This window comes from Oryctolagus cuniculus, chromosome 3, assembly GCF_051225735.1.
Source record: "Oryctolagus cuniculus isolate XC-2025 breed Fujian yellow rabbit chromosome 3, ASM5122573v1, whole genome shotgun sequence".
NCBI classification, from domain to species: domain Eukaryota; kingdom Metazoa; phylum Chordata; class Mammalia; order Lagomorpha; family Leporidae; genus Oryctolagus; species Oryctolagus cuniculus.
Genome location: NC_142869.1, coordinates 141,552,400 through 141,577,129, shown reverse-complemented (window position 1 = coordinate 141,577,129; position 24,730 = coordinate 141,552,400). Strand labels below are relative to the sequence as shown.

Here is a 24,730-nt window from a genome sequence, read left to right as displayed (position 1 = left end):
CAGCTTTGCGTCCACCCCGGTACACAAAGTATCCAGTATGATGTGCACACTTGTACAGATTGTGAGAACTAGTTTTATGTTGTTCTCGCAGCTAAATTCTGCACGGCTGTCTGTTTTATATAGGAAGAATGGTATGCAGTTAATTTTCTGCTCTTCAATTTTCTTGGTTAAACTTAACTTTCAAATTACTTATTTTTATGGATTTGAAAGGGAGGGAGGGGGAGAGAGACAGAGCTATCTTTCACATCTATGGATTCCATCCTCAAATGTCTGCAATGGCCAGGGCTGGGTCATGCTGATGCCAGGAGCCTGCAACCTCATCCATGTCCCTGATGTAGGTAGCAAGGACCCAACCACTTGAGCCATCAACTGCTGCCCCCCAGGGTGTGCATTAGCAGAAAGCTGGACTGGAGGGTGTGCCAGGACTGCAGCCCAGGCACTCGGATAGAGTATGCGGGGATCACAGGTGATGTCTTCTTTTTTTTTTTTTTTTTTTTGAGAGCTAGTCAATGAGAGAGAGACAGAGAGAAAGGTCTTCCTTCCATTGGTTCACCCCCCAAATGGCCACTATGGCTGGAGCTACGCCGATCCAAAGCCAGGAGCCAGGTGCTTCCTCCTGGTCTCCCAGGCAGGTGCAGGACCCAGCACCTGGGCCATCCTCCACTGCCCTCCCGGGCCACAGCAGAGAGCTGGCCTGGAAGAGGAGCAACTGGGGCTGGAAACCCGGCACCCATATAGGATGCCGGCACTGCAGGTGGAGGATTAACCAATGAGCCATGGTGCCGACCCCTCCCCCCCTCAGGTGATGTCTTAACCACTGTGTCCCTCCCTTGTTCTTAATTCTAAAAGGGAAAGTTGACTATAAATTTTAAAAATCAAGCAGTTCTATTTCCAGCTTATTATTGTGAAAAATTAAGACACCAGGTAATATGCAAGGGCTCTTTAAAAAGTTCATGGAAAAATGGGATTAAAATAATATTTTTTAAAGTAGCAGATTTTTTTTTAATTTATACAGACTTGGAAGACAGAAGGAGAGACAGATCTTCCATCCATAGGTTCATACCCCAAATGACTACAATAGCCAGAGTTGGGCCATGCAAAAGCCAGGAGCCAGGAACTGGATCCTGGTTTCTCACATGGTGGCAAGGGCCCAAGCACTTGGATCATTTTCCATTGCTATCCCAGGTGCAGTAACAGGGAGCTGGATAGGAAGTGGCACAATTGGGACTCAAACTGGCATTCCGGTGTGGGTTGCTGGCATCGCGAGTGGTAACTTAACCTGTTCCACGATACCAGCTCCGATAAGTTTATTTTGATGCAAAAACATTTTCAAGGTGCATGCACAGGTTTTTCATGATGTGCTGTTTTCTGGGACCAGTGTTGTGCCTCACTAGGTTAAGCTGCCCCCTGCAATACTGGCATCCATATTTGAATGCCTTTTAGAGTCTCAGCTTCTCTGCTTCCAATCCAACTCCCTGATACTATACTTGGGAAGGCAGCAGAAGATGGACCAAGTACTTGGGCCTCTGTCGCCCATATGGGAGACCAGGGTAGAGTTCCTGGCTCTTAAGTTCGGTTTGGTCCAGCCCCGGCCATTTGTAGAGTGAACCAGTGGATGGAAAACATTTATCCCTTTCTGTAACTGCCTTTCAAACAAATAAGTACATAAACATAAACATCTTCCATGAACTTTCTGAGGTTTATAAAAATGTTGTAGTGAGGATGTTGATAAAATTGAGACATAAAAGGTCATATCATTTTGTAATGTGTTCAAGTTTTGGAGGGAGAACAAAACTGACTCATGGATCCTACCTAGTAAGCTGTCTTTCATGCGTGGAATTAAATGGCTGATGTGTAGTGACCCTTTGGATGTTGAAAAATAAAGTCACCGTGGCTAACGTTAAATCTTGATCACAGCCTATAGGGTCAGGTTTGGCGTTGCTGGCTGCGTGCTTTGTCCTGTGGACAGATACGCGGTGGTGAGCCAGACGGGAGAGCACAGGGGAAGGGGAACAGAGAGGCCAGAGCCTTTGTTTCCCATGGCAGTCATCCTGTGCTTGGAGGCTCAGAAATCTCAGCCACACGCCACACCGTGACTCACTGCGCTTTCTTGGAAAGTCCCTGGTTGGGTAGTGCTTTGTCTCTTGATGTGGGACTTTGGAAGTTGTGGCGGGGAATGTGTTTACTTGCCTCTCAAATTATATACTAGGTTTAGTTGCACAATGAATGAATTGGCCTTTCTGTGTGTGAAGTAAAACACTCTGTATACATGCTGTTTGCATTGCTTCTGATTGGCATCAGTATCGGATATTCAAAATGGGAAACACCATCCCTAGAAATAGCTTCAACGTTAGCCTTACAGTTTAAATGGTCAGAGTGCTGGCCATGAAATCGGTTTGCCCATGGAAAACTGAAGCCCTGACAATGTGCACTCTTCTCATACTTGTCTGGACCTGTGATGTGTGCATGTATGCGTGTGATTACCCTAAACTATTCTGAGGTTCCCTGCACCTTCTGTAGTGTGTGGTGGTACTGTGAGCAAACGCGGTTTCTGAAATATTTGTGCAAGCAAGATCATTGCTTGATGTTGGCTAATTTCCTTTCTTCCAGTTCCTCTACCCGCATGTTGAAAATCGTCCACTCCCAGAGAACCATCTATTGCTGATTTCAGAAGAGAGATGTAAGTGTTCCTTTAGGTGGTACGTGGGGACTTCGTGAGTGTCACATAGTCTCCTAGGGAAGTGTGGGGCATGATAGAATCTTCTAGATGTCCTTGCTACTGTTGAGGGTCTGCTGACCCCTGATGGACACTTGAGACCTAGAATCCCAGTGGAAGGACTTTTTCTTTGGTGCCCCATGTGTGGTTCCCTCAAGCACTGGGAATGATGGCTTTGTGCATACATAGGTTTCCAGTGTTGTGAAAGGTGGAATGTTTGTAGGACATTTGACAGGTCATGTGTGCCTCCTTTGAACCACCCTCTTTATGGATGTCTGTCACAGTGGATACCTTGTGTATGGAGAGAGGCTTGGATGGAGGGGGTGGGGACAGCTTTAGCATGGTCTGTCCCCGTCTTAGACGGTGAAAATGCTGACTTACAGTTAGGAGGACAGGCCCAAGGGGTTTGGTTGCTTCCCTCTGCTCTTGCTTACCTGCCCATATCACATTTTTATAACTAGAACCAGCAGAAGATAAGCAAGGTTGAGTCTTCATTGTTATTGGTAGCAAGGGGCCATCAACAAATTGATTTAAAGTGTTTAGGGTTTTGCTGGTGTGAAAATGACCCCTATAAAAATGCTTTCCCCAAATACCTCATACAATGAGTTTTCTGTGTGATAGGTTCCCACAAACAAGTACTTGTGGTGTTTGGAGATTGCAGACCAGTTCTGCTGAGTGAGCCCTGGTTAGCCCTGTGGAACACTGATGGTGCCGGGAGGACAGATACTTGTTGAGGGCCAGCCCGGGGGAGCAGAAGGGCCCAGTGCTTCCTGATCGTTTGGAACAAAGAGCAGAATAAATGCCTGACTTGAAGTAGACTAAGAGTTTGGCTCTATGTTGTGAGATTCCTGTCTCTGACTGTCCTGCCTCATAGCCATGTGTTTAATCTACACTGCCTTTTTTTTTTTTTTTTAAGGATTTATTTATTTTATTTGACAGGCAGAGTTACAGAGAGGGCAAGAGGCAGAGAGAGACACCAGGAGATCTTCCATGTCGGGAGCCTCCTCTGGGTCTCTCACAGGGGTGCAGGGGCTCGAGTACTTGGGCCATCCTCCAGTGCTTTCCCAGGCCATAGCAGAGAGCTGGATCGGAAGTGGAGGAGACAGGAATTGAACTGGTGCCCATATGGAATACCAGTGTGCAGCTGGTGGCTTTTCCCGCTATGCCACAGCGCTGGCCCCATTCTACACTGCTTTTACACTATTTGTTTGAAGCAACCGTGGTTTTCCTTGAAGCTTAAATTATCTTTGTTTCTTTTTTAACAGATATCGAGCAATTTCACATTCAAGTCGCCCATGAAGATGGAAATAGAGTGGTAAAGACTTGAAATTTCTTTTGCCTCAATGTTCTTCCCCACCAAGAGCTGTATTTCTGGACTGTTAATGATAGAGTGATGCTACTGATACATAACATTTCTTTCTTTGATGTCTTGAAAATTGTAGACTTGCTGTGTAACAAGTGAAACGACACAAAGACACACAGGGGGAGCTAATTATGGCCTTTGTTTCTACCTCAACCCCAGTTCCAGTCTCTCTGGGTAATAAGAGCTATGTGAGTGCTCCCATAGGTTCTACCTGGTTCATGCAAACCCGTGGAAGGTTAGATGCAGCGTGCAGGGGCGCAGTTGTTTCTACTAAGATAGAATCATAATAGATAACATTTACCTCCTGCTTTTAACTTGATATATCACAAGTATCCCTACAGATTACTAAATAGAGATATAACTAATTGTAGTGGGTTTTTTTGGCCTTGATTTTTATGTATATTCTCAGATGCACACGATGGAATCATAACAGATATAATGATATGATTTTAGTCTTATCTATATAGTTTCCTCTTTTTTTTTTTTTTTTTTTTTTTTTTTTGCTTGCCTTCCGCATCTCCATTTTCTTTTCACCTCTGACTTGTGCGTACCCTCCAGGGGTCCTTTTGTCCATGCTTGCATCATCTCCTACTCTTAGCTGACAAATCGAAGGGTTTGTTTATTGTTCACTTCTTCCTCATTCGACTTTGTGGACTTACTCACAAGTCCACTAGACTAGCTCCAGATCATTCTCTGTAGAAGCATGTGACGGTCCCTGGTATGGATGCACATAATTTTTCAACCATTATCCCATGGATGGTTATTCACTTGCTCATCATTTTTTTGTTTGTTTCTTGTATTACAAATCATCTCAAACATTGTTGTCTCTAGTTTTATATATTAGTGCATGTATTTCTTTGGCTAAATCCTTAGGGGTGCATTGTTGGGTTGATGGGAATACATACACTTATAAATTTTAACAGATTTTATCAGATTTCTTTCCCCCCAAATCTGGTTTTCTTGTAGCAAAGTGTAAGTTCCAGTAATAAGTGTACTTACCTATATTTAAAGTTTCCAACTTGATGAGTGTAACTTGATATCTTAATCTGTGTTTCTTAATATTAATTTATTTGAATATATTATCCTATATATATATTAAAGATTTATTTATTTGAAAGGCAGAGTGACAGAGAGGCAGAGAGAGAGAGAGAGAGGGAGAGAGAGAGAGGTCTTCCATCTGCTGGTTCACTCCACAAATGGCCGCAATGGCCAGAGCTGGGCTGATCCAAAGCCAGGAACCTGAAGCTTCTTCTGGGTCTCCCACATGAGTGCAGGGTCCCAAGGACTTGGGCCATCTTCTATTGCTTTCCAAGGCCATAGCAGAGAGCTGGATTGGAAGTGGAGCAGCTGGGACTTGAACTGGCACTGATATGGGATGCCGGCACTGTAGGCGGTGGCTTTACCTGCTTTGCCACAGCGCCAGCCCCTTTCCTATATTTTTGGATATTTGCATTTGCTGTAATGACAATAGTTATATCTTTGTTTTTCTCCTGGGTTTCTTTTTTCTTGACAATTTGTATGAGATCTTAACATATTATAAATATTATTAACATTATTTCCTTCAATATTTGAATAGTCTGCATCAGAATCATCTCAATATTTTAATGTGCTGATGATGATTTTCATTTGAAAGTTATGTGAACAAACTTGAACTGGAAATGGCATGTATTATGTGTCTGCATTTGACAGCTTCAAATCAAGAGGCTTGGCTAGAAAATGCTGGGAGAAAGAATGTGGCTAGCTCTGGCCACCGATGGTTAAGTGAATTTCCAAGAGGAAGGCTGAAGCTGAATCCCAAAGCCAGTGATGATCACTCAAAAGAGTTAAATAAACAAGCTGGGGTTGGGAATTGGGATTGAGCATGAATAGAGGTCTTGGTGGTTAGAAAAGGGTTTGGGGAAGGGGCCTGGCACTGTGGCATAGTGGGTTAAGCCACGTCCTGCAGCACGGGCCTCCTGTGTGGGTCCTCGTTCAAGTCCTGAGTTTTGGCTGCTCACTTCTAATCTAGCTCCCTGCTAATGTACCTGGAAAGGCAGTGGAGGATGGCCCAGACACTTGGGCTCCTGCACCCATGTAGGAGACTTAGAAGAAGCTCCTGGATCATGGCTTCAGCCTGGCCCAGCCCTGGCCAGCCATTGTGGCCATTTGGGGAGTGAACCAGCAGATGGAAGACCTGTCTCTCCCTTGTTCTTTCAGTAACTTTGTCTTTTAAATAAATTTTTTTTTTAAATGAAGAGGGTTTGGGGCCAGCGCTGTGGTGTAGCAGGTAAAGCCGCCATCTGCAGTGCCGGCATCTCATATGGTGCTGATTTGAGACCCGGCAGCTGCACTTCCCATCCAGCTCTCTGCTATCCCCCTGGGAATGCAGTAGAAGATGACCCAAGTCCTTGGGCCCCTATACCTGCATGGGAGACCCAGAGGAGGCTCCTGGCTCCTGGCTTGGGATCGGCATCTCTGGCCATGGCAGCCATTTAGGAAGTGAACCAGTGGATGGAAGACTGACTCTCTCTTTCTCCACTTCTGCCTTGCCTTTTAAGTCTGCATGTATCTTTGTTGGTGAGATATATTTCTTATAGGCAGCAAATAGATGGGTCTTTTTAATCCATTCAGCCAATCTGTATCTTAAATGGCCTTAACTCTCCAGTTAAAGTGACTATTGATAAGAAACAACTTGGCCCTGCCATTTTTCCATAAGTATTCCTATTGTTTATTTTGGATTTTGTTCTTTTACTGGAGTATTTTCAGCTTTCACATTCTTTCATAATGATGGCTATCTTTCTGTGTATAGCACATCCTTAAGCAAGACTGGATGAGTGGGGACAAATTCTTTCAATTTCTGTTTGTTATGGAAGGTTTTTGTTTCACTTTCATTCATAAATGAGAGCTTTGCAGGATATAGTGTTCTGGGTTGACCCAGGTTTTTTTTTTTTTTTTTTTTTTTTTTTAATGCTTTGACTATATCTCGCTATTCCTTTTTAGCCTGTAGGGTTTCTGATGAGCGGTCAGCTGTGAGTCTGATTGGAGAACCTCTGAAAGTAATTTGGCATTTCTCTCATGCAAATTTTAGAATCTTTTCTTTGTTTTACAGTGGAAAGTTTGACTATAATGTGTCACGGTGAGGATCTTTTCTCATAATGTCAGGAGTTCTGTATGCTTCCTGTACTTGGACATTCCTTTCTTTCTCCAAATTTTCTCCAAATTGGGGAAATTTTCTGTGATTTACTAAATAGGCCCTCTAGTCCTTTCTCTCTTTCCATACCTTCAAGAACTCTTAGGACCTGTATGTTGGGTCGTTTGATAGTGCCCCATAAATCTCCAACACTGTTCAGAAGTTTCTAATTCTTGGGTTTTTTTTTTTTTTTTGGTCTGACTGTAAGTTTTCCAAAGATTTGTCTTCTAATTTGGATATTATTTCTTCTGCTTCACTGAGTCTGCTTTTAAAGCTTTCTACCACATATTTGATCTATTGAATTCTTAATTTCTAATAATTATTTTGAATTCTCTTTAAAAATCTCAATTTCATGGAAAAATTTAATATCATGTATGGTTTTCTTTAGTTCATGGATTTGCTTCTGATTACTTTTGAGTAATCCCTATGATTAATTTTTTGAATTCCATTTCTAACATTTCCTCAATCTCTTCATTGTCACATTCTAATTTTGAAATGTTGTTTTCCTGTGGAGGGGTTATGGTGTCTTCCTTATTTTTGTTTCCTGAATTTCTGCATTTTTGGGCATTTGTGGAGTTGATTTTTTTCCCCTCTGATGGTTTTTATCTTTGAGCCATGCCTCTTTGGCTTAGTGGAATGTCTGCACTTTCAGTGAATACCAAAAGAAGTGTGGTGGCTGTGGTCAGGGAGTGCTGGTCAGTTCTCCAGGGTGGGTTGAGTATCCAGGGTAACACCCAAGTTGGGCGTGGTAGATCTCAATGCTCAAGTGTTAGCCCCTAGTGTATTGTGCATACTGTATGAACTACACAAATGATCTGTGCAGTCCTCACTGTGCACACAATTCCACTGCAGTGACCTGCTCTAGGCAACCAAAGAGCTCTGAGTGTGGAGCCACACCCAGTGATTGCCCAGAGATCCAGCTACATCCTGCATCTTCTCATTTAACCACTGATTCCCATGGTCTCAGAACACAAGATTGCCACAGTCAATGGGTACAGAGGTTTTTCTCTTCCCTGCCAGTCTTCTCAGTCAACAGAGAGGCAGATGTTCCCTGAGACAGTTCTGCCTAGGTGTCTTGATCCTGGGAAACTGTGGGTGCCTCACAGTCCTACATGGTTGCCCAACCACCTCCTAGCCAGGCTCAAAGTCAGTGGGGACTGCAGATTGTTCCTCTGCTAGAACCTCTGGATTACACATGAACACAAGAAGCACTGGATGAACATTGCTCCCTTCCTGCCACTGCCGCCAGTACTGCCGAGACAATGGCATCCTGGCTTAGCCAATTGCTGTACACACATACAAAGTTTTCTGCAGCTCCTGCCCAAACCCAAAATAGCATCTGCCCTTTCTCAGCTGGGCAGTGGGTGCTGTTGTTGGGAAGTTGAGGCAAGATAAATGTTCCCCCTCTACTTCCACTTGGTCTCAGAGCAACTGCTAGCCCCCAGGGCTGTAGTCCACACTCACACCACCCTCTCCCTCTGGCTGTATCGCCATGGGTTGCTGTGGTCTGGTCTCACTTCTGTCTCCAAGCTGCCTCCTGCCCTGGCTCTTGGCTGTTGCAGTTGTGTTTGTGTTCATTTTTGTGCTGTGCATCTGCACCCTCCATACATGTCCACACATTCCTCTTCCTCTTGTAGGATTTCCAGTGCAGTTTTCTCTCCAGTTCTCCACTGAGAGTGCACTTCCTACACTGTCTTCCTTTTTTAAAAAAAATGTTTATCCCTAGCCTAGCACAGTATGTCATTCCCTAACCCTCCATCTTGGTATCTCTGACAACAGATTTTTACAGCACTAGGCAATTCCGTGTATTCTTTGTGGCATCCCACATGATAGAAGTAGTATTATCAGCCTCATTTTTAAAGAAAAGATGGGAACCAAGACTCAAATAGGTGAGGTAATGTAGAGAAACAATATTGAGTACCTGAGTTTGATCACCAGCTCCTACTCCATATTACCACTTCACACTAACGTAGACCTTGGGAGGCATTGGTACCAGGCCAAGTAGTTGGGTTTATGCCCCTGTGGGAGATCTGGTTAAGTTCCCAGATAGAGGCTTTGGCCACTCAACCATTGAGGACCTTTGTTAGTGAACCAACAGATGGGAGTACACTTGCTCTGTCTCTCTGCTTTCTTTCTTAAAAGTGATGTTGGAACCTGGGCATGCCACACTCTTCTCATGTTTTTGTCAGCATTTAGCTTTATCTGTAAGGGTTTCTAAACACATAACAACCTAACAAAGCTCAGGAAAATGGAAGGATTGTTGGAGGTTTAGAGGCAGTCTTAAGTCATCAGCTTCTCTTTCCTCTGGGCCTGGGCAAGGAAGAAGTCAAGAAGTTTGTTACTCTTTAGGCCTTGAGTCTTGTCAAGCTCCAGGCGAACCTTGATGGGGAAATCTCTTGGAATTAAAATGGGTTCAGGCATAAATATGAACCATTCTGGTGTTCCCTTTCTCCTCATTTCTCTCAGTCCAGCTTCATTTTTTCCTCATCTATATCAATGTAGAAGACTTTTGCGTGATAGACATTTTGAGGAAAGTAATGCTTAATTCCTGTCAAATTACATTGAGGTCAACTGACATGAAAATAGTTTGTGAGAGGGTGCCAGACACAGGGATTATGGGTCTTACTGAACCAACTGTGCAGTCCAAACTCTCTTGTCCTGAGTCTCCTCACTTGTAGAGAGGTTGAACTAGATGGGTTTTGAAATCTTCTAGAGTCTCTGTTTCTAAAGTTCTGGGGTTCTCTGATTTTGTTACCTAGTAAGTACTTTACACTCATATCCTTGGCAGTTTACTCTTGCACACCTTATTTCATTGTCTTGCTTTTGAATAAGCCTTCTTTGAGTACTATTTTATGCTAGCAGCAGTATAGACACGGACACGTAGAAGAGTGCACACTCTATAGAGCAGACTTGCAGCATTAATTGAAATGTTACTGTAAAGAAGCATGCCAAAGCACTATAGTAATACAGAGGTGAGAGGTTTCGCCTTCCTCTGGGGGAGATTAGGGAAGGAATTATACAAGAGACGATGCCTATCATTGTGGGAGGGTGAGTAGCTCGGTATTGCTGAGAAATGAGCAGTATCATCCTACTGACAGGCGAAGATAGAAAGCAAAAGAAGCATACCCAAGGCCACATGGTTTGTTGAGGATCAAGCTGAAGTTATTGCCTTGTGCGGTCTCCTCCCAGACCCAAGTCTTCACTTGGCATCATAGCCTCTTTCTTTGGTGGTGAAGTCTTCTTGTCTGTAAAGGCCTGACTGAGGGGGTTACATCCAGAATGGGACGTTCAGAATCCTCTATGGACACCACTGTTGATTTGTAGTAGGTGTGGTCTTGCCCTGACCAACCCTGGCCTGTCAAAGTAGGAAGATGAACAGAATTAAGTGTAGAGTGTATGGGAAGAGGAAGTAATGAAATGATAGCTTAACACTTTGCTGGAAAGGTTGTGTGTGTTGGGATGCAGACCTGCTAAAGAGAAATTGAGGAAATGTTTACATGTATCGTAAGATAGATATGCAAAATAATGAATCCTAGTTATCTTTTTCCTTAAATTTTATTTGCTTATGAGATTGTTTTACCTCTTCAGGTGATTAAGAATTCTGGCCACCTCCCTAAAGACAAAATAGCCGAGGATTTTGTTTGGGCTCAGTGGGATATGTCGGAGCAGAGATTATACTACATTGACCTGAAGGTACAAACTAGTCTGTGGACACTCGTCTTCATAGGAACAATTGGACTTTGACATTATCATCACTGTAGTTTATTAATCACAACATTTCCATTAATGGAAGCAATCAAGGAAAGTTTATTACAAATAATGGGAAGCTTTTTGCTACTAAGCTTTGCTTCTTCACTTCTTTTTGTTTCTAGCATTTTTCATTGATTTGTGGGTAATACATCATTCTCTTTTCTCTTGTAGAAATCAAAAAGTATTTTAAAATGCATCCAATTTTATGCCAATGAGAACTTTAATTTAATGGTAAGTTCAGAAGTTTAGAAGAAATTTGGTACCATGTTGCCTTGTTTTAAGACAGCTCCTATTATATACAACATTATCTATTCAAAAGTACTGTACTTGAGAAACACGTTTCTATTCACTGGTCTTCTTAGACACCAGTAACAGCTGGGGCTGAGCCAGGCCAAAGCAGGGAGCTGAAAATTCAGTCCAGCTCTCCCATGTGGGTGGCAGGGCCCAACTATTGGAGCCATCATTGCTTCCTCCCATGGTCGGCATTATCAGGAAACTGGAGTCAAGGAGCCAGAGCAGGAAATTGAAACCAGATACTCTGAAGGGGGATGTGGGTGTCTTGATGGCTAAATGCCTGCTATCATAAACAGTATTTTAGCATTTTAAAATACTGTTTAGTCACAATCCATATAGGTGGTTAGAGGAGCATACATAGCAAAATCTCCATGTACTGAATGCCTCACTTTAAAGAAACGGGTGTAAGAGTGGGGATTAACACAGGGTAGCAGGTGGCTTCTAGTGGCTGCACGTTATTTGACCCAAAGGGACCTGTGAGAATGGTGCATTTGAGAATAAGGAAAAAGCCTATGAGAGAGGGGATAGTTTAGTTGGTAAAAATCCAGCATTATTCCTTAAGTTATTTGGAATGTCAGCCTTGTGGTCAGGACTCACTAACATCTTTATCTGTGATAGACTTGCATTATTATTGTTCTCAAGTAGGACTAATATTGGAATCCAGTATTGATTGATGTCCCACCATTATAAGAACTTTATTTACCTGTTTTTTTTTTTTTTTTTTTGCTCTCTCATTCTCCTTCTAAAGACATAAAGACATTCAGTCCTTCCTTGCTTATGTAGTCATCTGTGTTATAAACGGCTACTGCTTCTACTTGACTATCATACAACTCAGTGAGGATGCTTGCCTCTAAGGCCAAGTTGGCCCAGCTTTATCCCTTTAAGAAACAATTCTGTGCCAAACTTGTGCTTGTCTGTAACCCTGGTGTATTCCCAAGGCGCTGTCTTTGTGGTGGACTCGGAGTGCACCCTCTGAAGACAGTGGTGGGTAAGGGGGCTCTTCATGGTGGGCAAGCACAGCACAGCCAGGCTTGCCCTGGTTTTCAGAACCTTGATCACTTCATTGATGGCTTTTCTTTTTAAATTTTTTTTATTTATTTTTATTTTTTTTTTTATTTTTGACAGGCAGAGTGGACAGTGAGAGAGAGAGACAGAGAGAAAGGTCTTCCTTTGCCGTTGGTTCACCCTCCAATGGCTGCTGCGGCCGGCGCGCTGCTGCCGGTGCACCGCGCTGATCCGATGGCAGGAGCCAGGAGCCAGGTGCTTTTCCTGGTCTCCCATGGGGTGCAGGGCCCAAGCACCTGGGTCATCCTCCACTGCACTCCCTGGCCACAGCAGAGAGCTGGCCTGGAAGAGGGGCAACCGGGACAGAATCCGGCGCCCCAACTGGGACTAGAACCCGGTGTGCCGGCGCCACTAGGCAGAGGATTAGCCTAGTGAGCCGCGGCACCAGCCCATTGATGGCATTTTTATAGCTCATTTTCTCCTGATTTCTTTTGACAGTTTGAAGCACCCTTGGACATATCATTAAGTGACTCAGGATTTAAGTAAGTTATTTTTATTTGTTAATTATTAGCAAATTGTTTTTATAGATACTCATGGGTGACATGTTTGTATTGAATCCTAATTGCTGATCTGCAGATAGGACAGTCTGATACTGCATGTGTGTGTATCTATATCTTTCTATTCTCTACTGGGAGTGTAGACTGCTTTAGTAAGCTTGAGCACAAGATTTCCCTTGTAAATCCAGTTGTGTTGATTTTCTTAGCCATTTATTTAATAATAATATTCTTACACCATTTTACTTAACCCTTGAGCTTAGCGAGTCAGTGATTCACGATCAAACATGATCTGTGTTGTCCTCTGTTGCTTCCATGCATCAGAGGACAACACAGTCCACTGTGGCTCAGCTGGATCTCTTGCTTCACTTTTTTTTCTGTTTTCCTTTTACACAAAGGCAAGGTTTTCTTTTTCTTTCTATAGACTACTTTGCATGCCATACAAACATGAGGCACTTTAGAAAAAATAAATCCTTTGCTACACAGGAGAAACAGAAGTCTCCCAAATTATAGCAGTGATAATCCTAAGATGCTATAAAAGGAAACTCTGTATTTATTTGCAAGGCAGAAAGACAGGGAAAGATGGAGAGAGAGTAAGATCTTCCATCCACTGATTCCTTCCTCAAATGGCTGCAACAGCCAGGGCTGGGCCGGGCCAAAGCCAAGAGTAAGGAACGCCATCCTGGTCTCCAACATGGGTAGCAGGGGCCCGAGTACTTGGACCATGTTTTTCTACCGTCCCAGGTGCATTAGCAGGGAGCTGGATTGAAAGCAGAGCAGCTGGGTCTCGTATTGGTGCTCCAGCATAGGATGCCAGTGTTGCAAAAGCAGCGGCTTAACCTGCAGCACTGTAATTCCAGTCCTTGATGGGATCTATCTTTAAATGGATTCAGCAAAAGGAAGACCTTTCTCTCTGTCTCTCTCTCTCACTGTCCACTCTGCCTGTCAAAAAAAAAAATAAAATAAAAAATAAAAAAATGCATTCAGTAATGTCTTTTCCTTTGCCTTCTTAGGCTTGTCAACTTTGGATATGATTATCATCAAGACCAAGAGAAATTATCCAAGCACCTGACTCTGTGTGTATTCAGCAATCATACAGGTAGAACCTATGTTCTACTTATCAATTTATCCAGCTATTATTCCTCTATTCAAGACTTAGTCATCGTTTAGCCATGTCAGGAAGATGCAGTATAACAGAGCTGCCTTCTTACGTAGGTGATCATGTGGATTTTTGTGTACCCATTTATCTTCTTCACTATAACTTTATACAAATGCTGGCTATATGAAAGAAGGCAGTCAGTAGAATTAATGTTCCAACGCTTATGTTTTGTATGTTCTGTTAGAGGGGACATATTCATATTTAGTGAATATACGTTTTCTCACCTGCCCCATCTTTTAACAAATAGCAAACCGTAAAGGGATTGCTGTCTGTGTTAGGGTTACTACGGTGTTTGGATTCTAGATCCATGTACTTGGCTGTAAAAGTCATAATATAACCTACTGATCTAACAATCAGAGCTTTATAAAACTCATTAATTGTAGATCAAGCAAATGGAGAGGACTAAAAAAATCCTGGAGTGAGGACTAGGACTACATTCAATAAGTCTAGAGAAAAATCTGCTTATTAGGTTATTAATCATCTAAATAATCAACTCTAATAACTGAATCTAATGCTCAATTGTAATGTCCCAAATTGAGTGGACATTAACTATCTGAATAGTACTTGAATTAAAGTTGTTTTCTTTTAAAGTCAAGCTATGTAATGTTCATGCATTCAGCCAACATTCATTGAGCACTTACTGTATGGTAGGTCTTGGGGGGATGCCATGGTGAACAAAACTGACCTGTATTATATAAAGGCGGCTATTTGGTATGGATTTTAGACATTACATAGGGGCACACATAGTTTTAAATAGAATTATAACAAACATTATGAATGAGAATTATAAGAAGTCTTGAGAAGCACATGATGGAGGTTTCCTGGAAGATACTGGTATCTTCAAGTATGTCCTAGTTCAGCCAGTCAACTCTCCTCCTTGCAAGTCGTTCCATCCCATTTTGTCCTATTCTGAAAAATCACCCCTTTCCCAACTTTCTTCTTCAAAATCCATCCCATTTTTCCTGTCCATCCCAGGTGCCCCTCTGACACATGAGTTGTTCCAGTTCTGGGAGGTTCAAGGAAAGAAGTGGTATTTCGGTTGAGATTTGAAGGATATGTATAAACTAAGACCAATATTGCTGAAGCATAATGAGTGAGGGGGAGAGGATTGTGAGAGAGCTGGTAGGCAGGGGCCAGATTATGAAGGGTCCTGTGGATCATGGAAGGATTTTAGATTCTATCCTAAGAATGGTGAGAAGTCATGGAAGGTCTGTTTTCCCAACTACCACAATTTACTTTGAGGAAGCCCAAACATACCAAAAGAGTTCAAGGATACAATGAGCGTCTGTGTGCCTCTACTTATGTAATTGTATCAATTACAATATTTGCATTATCATTCTCCCTATGTATAGGTACAATTTTTTTTATTAAATTCAAAAGTAAATTGCAGACATCTGAACACTTTACCACTGAATATTTCAACATTTATCTTCTTAAGTTAAGGACACTCTTCTATATGACTTCTGTCCTATTATCACTGGCAAAAATGAATTACCTTAATAACCTTTATTCCATTTCCAAATTTCTATAATTATTTCAAAAATGTAATATACTTATGTGCATTATGTATTTGAGTACATACAGTTTTAAAGAAAGATTATTTTATTTGAAAGAGAATTTCCATGCCCTGGTTCACTTCGCAAATGTCCACAACAGCCAGGGTTGGAGCCAAGAACTCCATCTGGGTCTCCCACACAGGTGACAGGGAACCAGGTACTTGAGCCATCATCTGCTGCCTCCCAGGATTCATGAACAGGACTCATGCATTCCTCATGATTTTAGCTGTCTGCTTGAATGTACAACCGTCTCTCCCCCCACCCTATCTCCCTTCCTTTTCCCCAACAACTTCTGTCTTTGAAGAGTACAGGCCATTTGCCTGTGGAATGTCCTGCATTCTGGATTTGTCTACCTGCTCCCTTGTGGAGGCGTTTAACTTGACCGTCTATCCTCAGTGTTTCCTGTAGATCACAAGTTAGGCTGGAACATGCAGATAAGGGTAATTATGTGTTTCTGCTGAGAACCTTCGTAGACAATGTGGTTCATTATGTCAGATCAGGAGGCAAACACTGTTGGGGTGTCCTACCGTTAGTGATGCTAAGTTTGATGGCTTGGTTATATGGTAACCACTGCGTGCCTCCCTTACAAAGCTGTGTTTTAACTGATGCAATAATTTGTTGGGAGATTTTGGCATCATGTGACTGTTCCCCAGCAACTTTCCACACATCCGTTGTAGGAGCCACTGATGTTTCTTCACTGATGTGTTTGAGGCAGGCGGTGGTGTGATGGTATTGATATTTTTAAGACATCACTGTGGCTGCGGTTAGAAGAATGGATTGGAAAGGCAAGAGAAAAAGTGGGGAGATGAGCAGCGGGAAGGAGGCCACGGCCCACATTTGAGATGCTGGTGGCTTGAATCAGGATGGGCAGCCGAGGCAAAGGGCTGGATGGGTTGAAATGTATCTTTTTTTTAAAGGATTTTATTTGAAAGGCAGAGTTATAGAGAGGCAGGGAGGGAGAGAAAATCTCCCATCTGCTGGTTCGCTCCCCACATGGCCACAACAGCCGGAGCTGTGCCAATCCAAAGCCAGGAGCCAGGAGCTTCCTCCAGGTCTTCCATGTATGTGCAGGGGCCCAATGGCCTGGGCCATCTTCCACTGCCTTCCCAGGCCATAGCAGAGAGCTAGATGAAAGTGGAGCAACCAGGACTTGAACTGGTGCCCATACAGGATGCTGGCACTACAGGCAGTGGCTTTACCTGCTGTGCCACAGCATTGGCCCCTTAAATGGTTCTTGGAGATGAAACTCAGTGTAAATTAGTTGGAAGAGAGTGGTTTTCGGGTTTCTGGTATAAGCAGATTGGTCAAGAGTGGTGCCATTTACTGATACGGGAGTTTGGGTGGGGCTTAGGAAGCGTTGTGAGTTTTGTTCTGGGAATGTTAACCAGCTAATCTGGAGCATAGCAGAGGAGTCAAGATGGCAGTGAATAAAAGTGGAAGGTGTCAGAACACAGCTGACATTTGAAGCCATGGGAGGGCTATAGGGTGAAGAAAGAAGATGTTTACAAATTAGCAGGAAACATATGAATGTCCCAAAGGACAGAGACAAACTAATGTCTGGAAAGGGGAGGAAACCCCAAAGAAGTGTGGCATGCAGCAGTCCCAGGAGGGCATGGCTAACTGGACACAGAGGGTGGGGGCAGTGCATTGGGCCTGGCAGCACAGAGGCTGCTGGGAGCTCTGAGTGGGTGATGGAGCTGAACTCTCGGTTGTGCTGGGCTCAGTGGCATAATGGAGTAGAAAAACCTGCTGCAGCATGCATCCCGGCCGGAGACGGCAGCCAGAAGTAAAGTGGGGTTTCAGGAGTATTATTTTTTAAAATGGTCAGGGCTCCAGTACGTTTGAATGCTTAAAGGATCTTCTTGGTGCCAAGGGGAAAGAAGTAAGACATAGCAAAGACGAATATTCCACAGAGTGAATTGTCTTAGGCCGTGGGATGCAGTGGGACCCAGAGCTTACCTAGTGGTACTGTGAGAGGTTCTGCCCTTCTTCTTTGCCTTCAATCTGTTGGATGTAAACATTCATTTTAGGCTTTAATTCTATGTGCTTTTGTAATCTCTTTTGTTTTGTTCCCGCAAGAGTTTCTCACGAGCAGTAGCAGCGATAGCTTATAAATTGGCTGTCTGCGACCTTTCTTTTCTTTTGGTTAGATTTTTATTATTTATTTGAAAGTGAGAGTTGGAGGGAGGGAAAGAGACACAGAGATCTTTCATCTGCTGGTTCACTCCCTAGATGGCTGCAATAGCTGGGGCTGGGCCAGGCCGAAGCCAGGAGCTTCTTCCAGGTCCCCCAGATGGGTGCAGGGGCCCAAGTTCTTAGACCGTCTTTCTCTGTTTTCCCAGGCCATTAGCAGGGAGCTGAAAAGAGAGCTGGATCAGAAGTGGAGAGGCCAGGATACAAACTGGTTCCCATAGAGGATGCAGACTTAGCAGCTGGTGGCCCGACCTGCTACACCTCATAATTGGCCCCCGTCTGTGATATTTCTTATTTCATGAAATGCTAGGTTTGTCTGGCATGGGATGTGAAAGAGTCTGTTTTTTTTTTTTCTTCTCATCGACGTCTGGGAGAGTAGAAAATGAGCTATGCGTTTGATAGCTTTGAAATGGACAAACATTAAGCCAGTTTCACATGAGATACCCCCAGATTTCCCAAGCCGGAGAAGCAGATTTTTGGTTTTTGACTTTAAAAGTCATGAGTTCATATGTTTTTCAAGTTACTTTTCAAAACTTTATTTTAACCACAAAAATTAAAAATAAAAGAAAATGTACTGTGGCGAAGTAGGATTGGGAAAGGAGAAAAATAGCTTAATCCTAATGTGGCTCCCTCTACAATAGTGGGATGGGGACCAGAAAATACGGTTCACTCAGGCAATGCCAATAGACTCAGGGCCTCACGCACACTTGATTTCAGCCGCATACGTGGATCACGAGGATGTCCTGATACCTGCTGTTCATTTGCTGTGCCTTGGTCATTGAGAGTCACAGAAATTACATGTGACGTTTCTGGAAGCATCTTTGTACCCTGAAACTCTGCAGCCTCCGAAATGAATTGGCTGCTTCCAAGGAATGAGAGGTTACACTCCAGACGATGGGTGTGCTCCTTAGAGCTGACGGTGAGCAAAGAGGTTGCACCTGTGGTCAGGCCACTTGTGTAGAATTTAAGATTCTAAATTCATATGGGTTTTCCTAATACTTATCATAGGAGAGTAAACCAGTTGGAGACTCTGTAGGTGCTGACAGGAAGGAAAATATTTTTAATCCTTCTGTTTCTGAGAGGTGACTCTGAACCTGCAGCTGGAGCAGTCTTGTCTTTTATTGATTTAGTTGAAAGGCAGAGTTCCAGATACAGAGGGTTAAAGAGAAGGAGAGAGAAATATCATCCCTCTGTTTGTTCATCCACTAAATGACCACATGGCAGGGGCTGGGCCAAGCCAAAGCCAGAAGCCAGGACTTTCATCCAGGTCTCCCACATGGGTGCAGGGACCCAAACACTTGGGCCGTCTTCTGCTGCTTTCCCAGGTGCATTAGCAGGAGCTGGATTGGAAGTGGAGCAGCTGGGACTGGAACCGGTGTGCATGCGGGATTCCAGTGTCGCAGGTGTTAGCTTAACCAGCTGCACCACAGTGTTCACCCCTGGAGCAGTCTTGTATGCTCTGGGTCAGTGGCTGTCATCTTTCTTGTGCACTACCTGCTGAGAGGCCCTGGGTGGGAAAATGTGTAAATGCTCTTTCCTGTTCATACAATTTCAAGAGTTAATCCTTGCAAAGTTCCCAGAATTAGGCTTATGTTTTAGCATTTTATTGGGCCTTGTAATAATTGTTCCAGTGAGAGAATTTCCCTTGGAAAACTTTGTCTATAATGGTTTTCACTGCCTGTTTGGTTTTCCAATGACTGGTCAACATGGAGATGTTCCCTTCATCACTGATGACTATTTCTGAAATGTCTCTGGATGCTTCGTTAAGAACCTGCTTTGTTTTTTCAAACTATGACCTTCTCCAACTTGTAAGCAGCCGCAGAGTTATCCTGGAAGAATAGCAGCTAGCCTTTCTAGCTGGAGGTAAACACTTTGCCAGAGCTTTATACACATTCTCTTATTTAATTCTCACACAAGAACCTTAGGAAGGAGGTTCCTTAGCTTCTTCATTTACAGATCAGGAAACTTGGCTTAGACAATCTAGCTGACTTGGCCTGAGGCAGTATACTTAGGAAGTAAACCAAAAGTCAGGATTCATATCTAGTCCTGCTGATTGTAGCCAATGGTTCTCAGCTCTTGGTTGCCTATTAGAATCACGTACGGAGCTTAAAGAATACGGATGTTGGGGCTAGTATTGTGGCCCAGTGGGTTAAACCACTGCCATGACACTGACATCCCCTGTGAGCACTGGTTTGAGTCATGGCTGCTCCATTTCTGATCCAGCTTCCTGCTAATGTGCCTGGGAAACAGAGGATGGCTCCTAAAATCCACATGGCAGACATGGATGGAGTTCCAGGCTCCTGGCTTTGGCCTGGTCCAGAACTGGTCATTGTAGCTATTTGGGGAGTGAACCAGCAAGTGAAAGATTGCACACTCTCTGTGTTTTCTCCCTTTCTCTGCATCACTCTTCCTTTCAAATACATAAATCTTAAAAAAACAAACAAACAAACAAACTGATCCTTGATCTTGTCCTCAGAGACTTAGTGGACGGGAGATGGAGCCTGCACATCTGTGACCCCACATGGAGATGTTCTATCAAAGTGAAACTTAGTTGTCAAATGTAAGAGCCACCAGCCACATATAGCTAATACATTTAAGCTAATGACAATTTAAAATAAAGCAGTCCCTTGGTCATACCAGTCACATTTTAATTGGCAAGTGGCTACCCTATGGGACTGTGCAAGTACAGAGCATCACGTCACTGAGGAGGGTCCCATGGGAAGGTGCTGTAGCCGATGCACTCAAGTTCACAGTGCTGTGGGAAGGGGAATTAAGTCACAGCTTTTTTGGAAATATCTGCTGACCAAATCTAAGTGTGGGTCTCAGTAGATACAGCTAGGTATGAGTGGTTTTCAGGAAGGTCATCAGAAGTACATGTATGGAAAAAACTATGGATTTCAGAATTTTTGGCTTATCAATTCCATGTTTTCATAAACTTTTTAAAATATATTCTCATGTATCTATTTTTATGTATCACTTTAACTTGCCTCAAAAGGAGTGAAAGCAAGGAACTCCGTTCTCTAATAGTGTGTGGGAGATTTTGTTAAATGGAGGTTATGATCTTCTATTCCTTATTTTGTTGACATTTCATGTTCCTTTCTCAGAATGAATTCCTAAAAGAATTACTGGGTCAGCAGGCCTGAATATATTTAATCCTTTGCAAAACTTTTTTTTTTCCCCCCCAGAAAGGTTTTTCTAGTTCATTCTTGCACTTCCATTTGTTTGCTCCCTTGACAGCACTGATTATCATTAAAAAAATAAAATCGCAGGGTGGGCATTTGGCCTGGTGGGTAGGCCTCTGGTTGGGACGCCCCTGCCTCCTCATATCAGAGTGCCTGGGTCCGATACTCACCTCTGGATGCTGACTCCAGCTCCCTGCTAATGCAGACCCTGGCAAGCAATGGTGACACCACATACTTGGTTCTCTGCCACCCACATAGGAGACCTGGACTGAGGATTTCCCAGCTCCCTGCTCCGACCCCGACCCAGCCATGGCAAGCACTGGAGGAGTAAACCACTGAACAGGCGCTGTCACTCTTGCTCTTTCTGTGTCTTGCTTGCTGTGTCTCTCATATGAGGAAATAAAACATTTTAAGAAACCTCTGCTAATTTGCAAGGAAATATATGGTGCTGTGTCTTAATTTTTACTTTTTATTGCTGGAGAAGTTCCTTTTTTACTTTTCTATGTTTGCTAACAATTTCCTTCTCCATATGATCAGTGAATGTAAAAGAACTGGATAAGACAGCTAATATATTACTGTATGAAAGCAAAGTGATACATGAGACTTTTATAATTCTTGTAATGATTATTTTTGTTTTAATAACTTATCAATAAATCTAATTTTAAATAAGTAACTATAATTGTGTGATAGTAGTTTTACATCTAACGTAATACCATTTTTATTTGATAAAATTATTCTTTTTTGTGTTTTAATATATTTATTGGGAGACTGAATTCACAGAAATTCTGTGCCTCTATTGTTTTTTTCTGCCTTCAATAGCCTGCCACAATGCATTGTTTATGGTGTGTATTAAATGCATGCTTCCAAATTGATTTAAAATTTCTCAGCCACTTCTAAAATCTGAAATAATCTCTGAGGAAGAGGAGGCAGAATACCTATGGGGGTACAAGTAGGGTAAGTAGCTTAGGAACTGTTCATTACAAATTCTTGTAAGTTCTACTAAATACCATTTTTCTTCTAGGAAGTTTGTGTGTATGTTACAGCCCCACGTTTGACTCCTGGGACCAAATCACATATTCGGTGTTTTATTTTCATAAAGGTATTTTTAATTTATTCTTTTTTACTTTTGCATAATTACTTTTTCCAAATAATAGCAAAGTGGATAAATTTGAAGTCTCATTACCTTATAATCAATTTTTATCAATACGTTCTATATCTCTGTGGCTATCTAAAAATATGCTTCCTGATAAAATTCACTAATGGTGAATGTTAACTTAGAGAATTATTTTTATGTCCTGCATGTATTTTTATCCTTGTTGGTATCTTTTTCTAGGCTTGAGAAACAATCCTAGTGGGTTGGTGTTTGCCCCAAATGTGTGTGCCTTCTTTCTAGTAAATACTACTTGGAAAGTAAGTGTGGATGTAGTTTATGAAGTGTCAGGTTTTAGTTAAAAGCTTCCAGAAGCCCAGACCTAAACACAGGTTTTAGACATCAGATACATTTATTCCATTTTACACATCTGTGGTCAAAGATATTTACATGGCAATAGGCTGGGTGCAGGGGTGAAATGCGCAACCTTAGTTCTGTGGTTGATCATAGCGTGCCCTGTAATAGTCTGAACCACGCTAAGGAGCATTGGCTTTGCTTGTTTAGTTCCTTAAAATTAGCATTTGTGTAGTTTACTCTGTGGGTAGGGTTAGCATTTTTTAAAGATGGAAATTTTCTCCAATACTCACACAACCGTTAGGCTAGAGTTTGTCATTCTGCAGGTGTGTCTGATATTACCTCCAGGGGTTAGAGAGCAAGAGAACTTACTTGATAATGGAGAAACCAAAAGTAACCTCAGAACCAGACACAGCTGCTGAAGGAGCGTAGGTTTGAGAGTTAGTAGAAAGTCTTTGCGTATGTTTCTGATGATGAGTGTAATGACTAAAACCAGTAAAAATATTTCTGAAGATCCTGCGTTGGAGAAGTGGAGAGTGATTCCCAGTACCCAGAGTTGCGTCGATGTGTAATCCCCTTCCTTTCTAACAGTGGGGTTTGCCAGGGGCTCGGAGAAGTTTTGGGGGCTCAGCCTCTGGGGCCAAGGAGCCAGCAGGTCTCCTCCACCTCATGGCCCCTCTGTGGATTCCTGCAGACCTTTCCCTTTGTGGACGGTCCCCCTCACGGTCTGAGATGACCCATGAGCCCAGAGCCACGCCCGGCTTGTGCCTGTACTTAGATGACCACCTGCAAGGCTGGCTTTTGGGGGCAGTGGGGATCTAGAAGTGGAATCTTGAAGATGCGCGCTCACATTACCAGCTCCTGAGCGTGGAGGGTGTGACAAAGCCTTGGGTGGAGCTCCAGCTCTTGGCTTCTCTGCCACCTCTCTCTGGCTTTGTGTTTCCTCTCTCTACAGGACACAGCAAGACCTTCATGCCTGCTCTCGGGAATCCTGGCTCACCTGTGACCACGGGCATCACTTTTCTCAACCTCGGTGGGTGATCTGTGGTTCTTCCAGGACGTGCTATGCCTCATGGTTTGCAATTTTTCTTCTCTGTGGACCCCGCTTTCTCATGCTTCCTTGAGACTTGGATTGTGATGACAACCACTGAGGTTTTTGAAGCCTGGAGGGAGGTTTTATCTGGACACCCCCCTCCCAACTTGCAGGAAAACCTAAGGTGTGGGTTTCCCGATATTTTTGTGTAGCAGTCATAACAGTCGCTTGTTAGTACAGAAATGACGACTGTGAATGAGATGCCCTAACAATCCATGAGAAATCATTTACAGTGTTGGCCTTGAATCCCAGAGGACAAGAGCCTTTGGGAAATTGCCTGTTCCCTGTTGGTAACTGTGGAAAGCTTCCAAGTCTCATTAATGGTTTATGGAGCGGCTTGAGTCAGTTGTTTTCATTGAGTAAATGCGGTCAGGTGAGTGTTAGGTCTGAACATACTGAAGGAGTCTCTAATGAAGGCAATACAGAAGGAGTGTACTTGATCTCCCTGCTGAGAGCCGCTTCCCCATGCCAGCTGGGGTGTGGGGTGCTGACAGGTTAGCACAGGACTAAGTGATAGCACTGTTACTTGCCTGCATGTGGGACATGGCGTGAAACCTTGAAAAGGAAGGCTTCAGGTTGAGTGCACTTGAGCCTTTGCTCCCTTTTTTCCATCTCCATTCTCTCACCTGTCTTCTCTCATGATCAAGGTTTAGGAGAGTACCTTGTGAGGGAGCCGAGCAAAGCGAGATTCAAGAATGATAAGCCATAAAATTCGTTTTTTATTTTGGTTGATGCTGCGGATGGGGTTAGATACCTCATGCTCCCTGGGCTCAGTACAAGGCAAATTTCAACATGATCTCAGAACTTGTGGGAAATGGCCCTGGGGAGGCCTGGTTCTGCTGCTTCCTGTGTTAAAAGAGGTGCCTGTAAGGTTGTCTGGGCCTGGCCTTGATTCTTATCAACAGTGTAGTATCAGCATCCTATCTTGAGAGTGATGTGGGAAACTTCCCCTAAGAAAAACTTAGCATTTTATGAGGGCAAAGGTATCCTTCCTTCCCTCCCCCGTTCTGGGAATGACTTGGGAAAGGGAAGGCATGATTTAATCTGTGGTCTTCCTTGTGTAGAGAGGGCAGAAATGAACTAAAGCTTTGTGAAATAGGCTATCAATTCTTTCAGTTTCTTTCCAATCTAAAAAATCAAGATGAAATGACAAAGGATCTACGCCATTTTGAGAAAACAGTAAGATCCAAGCATTGTCACTTTTTATTCTGGTCCCAGAATTCTGCACCCATCAGGGTGTGGTATTTGAGTA

At 43.2% G+C, this 24,730-nt stretch overlaps 1 protein-coding gene across 12 annotated transcripts in view; it reads left to right on the top strand.

Annotated features, from left to right (window-relative positions):
- The window catches only part of GSAP (gamma-secretase activating protein), a 173,241-nt gene that overhangs the window by 102,084 nt on the left and 46,427 nt on the right, over nt 1-24,730 (top strand). For 9 of the 12 annotated variants that reach the window (XR_007920492.3, XR_016231702.1, XR_016231703.1 and 6 more), the window contains 8 exons: nt 2,611-2,680; nt 3,982-4,031; nt 10,837-10,941; nt 11,170-11,229; nt 12,796-12,839; nt 13,865-13,950; nt 21,963-22,040; nt 23,341-23,418. Coding sequence is in view for 9 of the 12 variants with exons in the window: in XM_070071192.2 (XP_069927293.2) it covers nt 2,611-2,680; nt 3,982-4,031; nt 10,837-10,941; nt 11,170-11,229; nt 12,796-12,839; nt 13,865-13,950; nt 21,963-22,040; nt 23,341-23,418 (571 nt within the window). In the remaining 3 variants the exon portion in view is untranslated. The remainder of the gene's footprint in view (nt 1-2,610; nt 2,681-3,981; nt 4,032-10,836; nt 10,942-11,169; nt 11,230-12,795; nt 12,840-13,864; nt 13,951-21,962; nt 22,041-23,340; nt 23,419-24,730) is intronic. The other 3 variants (XM_051848869.3, XM_089329427.1, XM_089329429.1) reach the window with 2 other exon arrangements.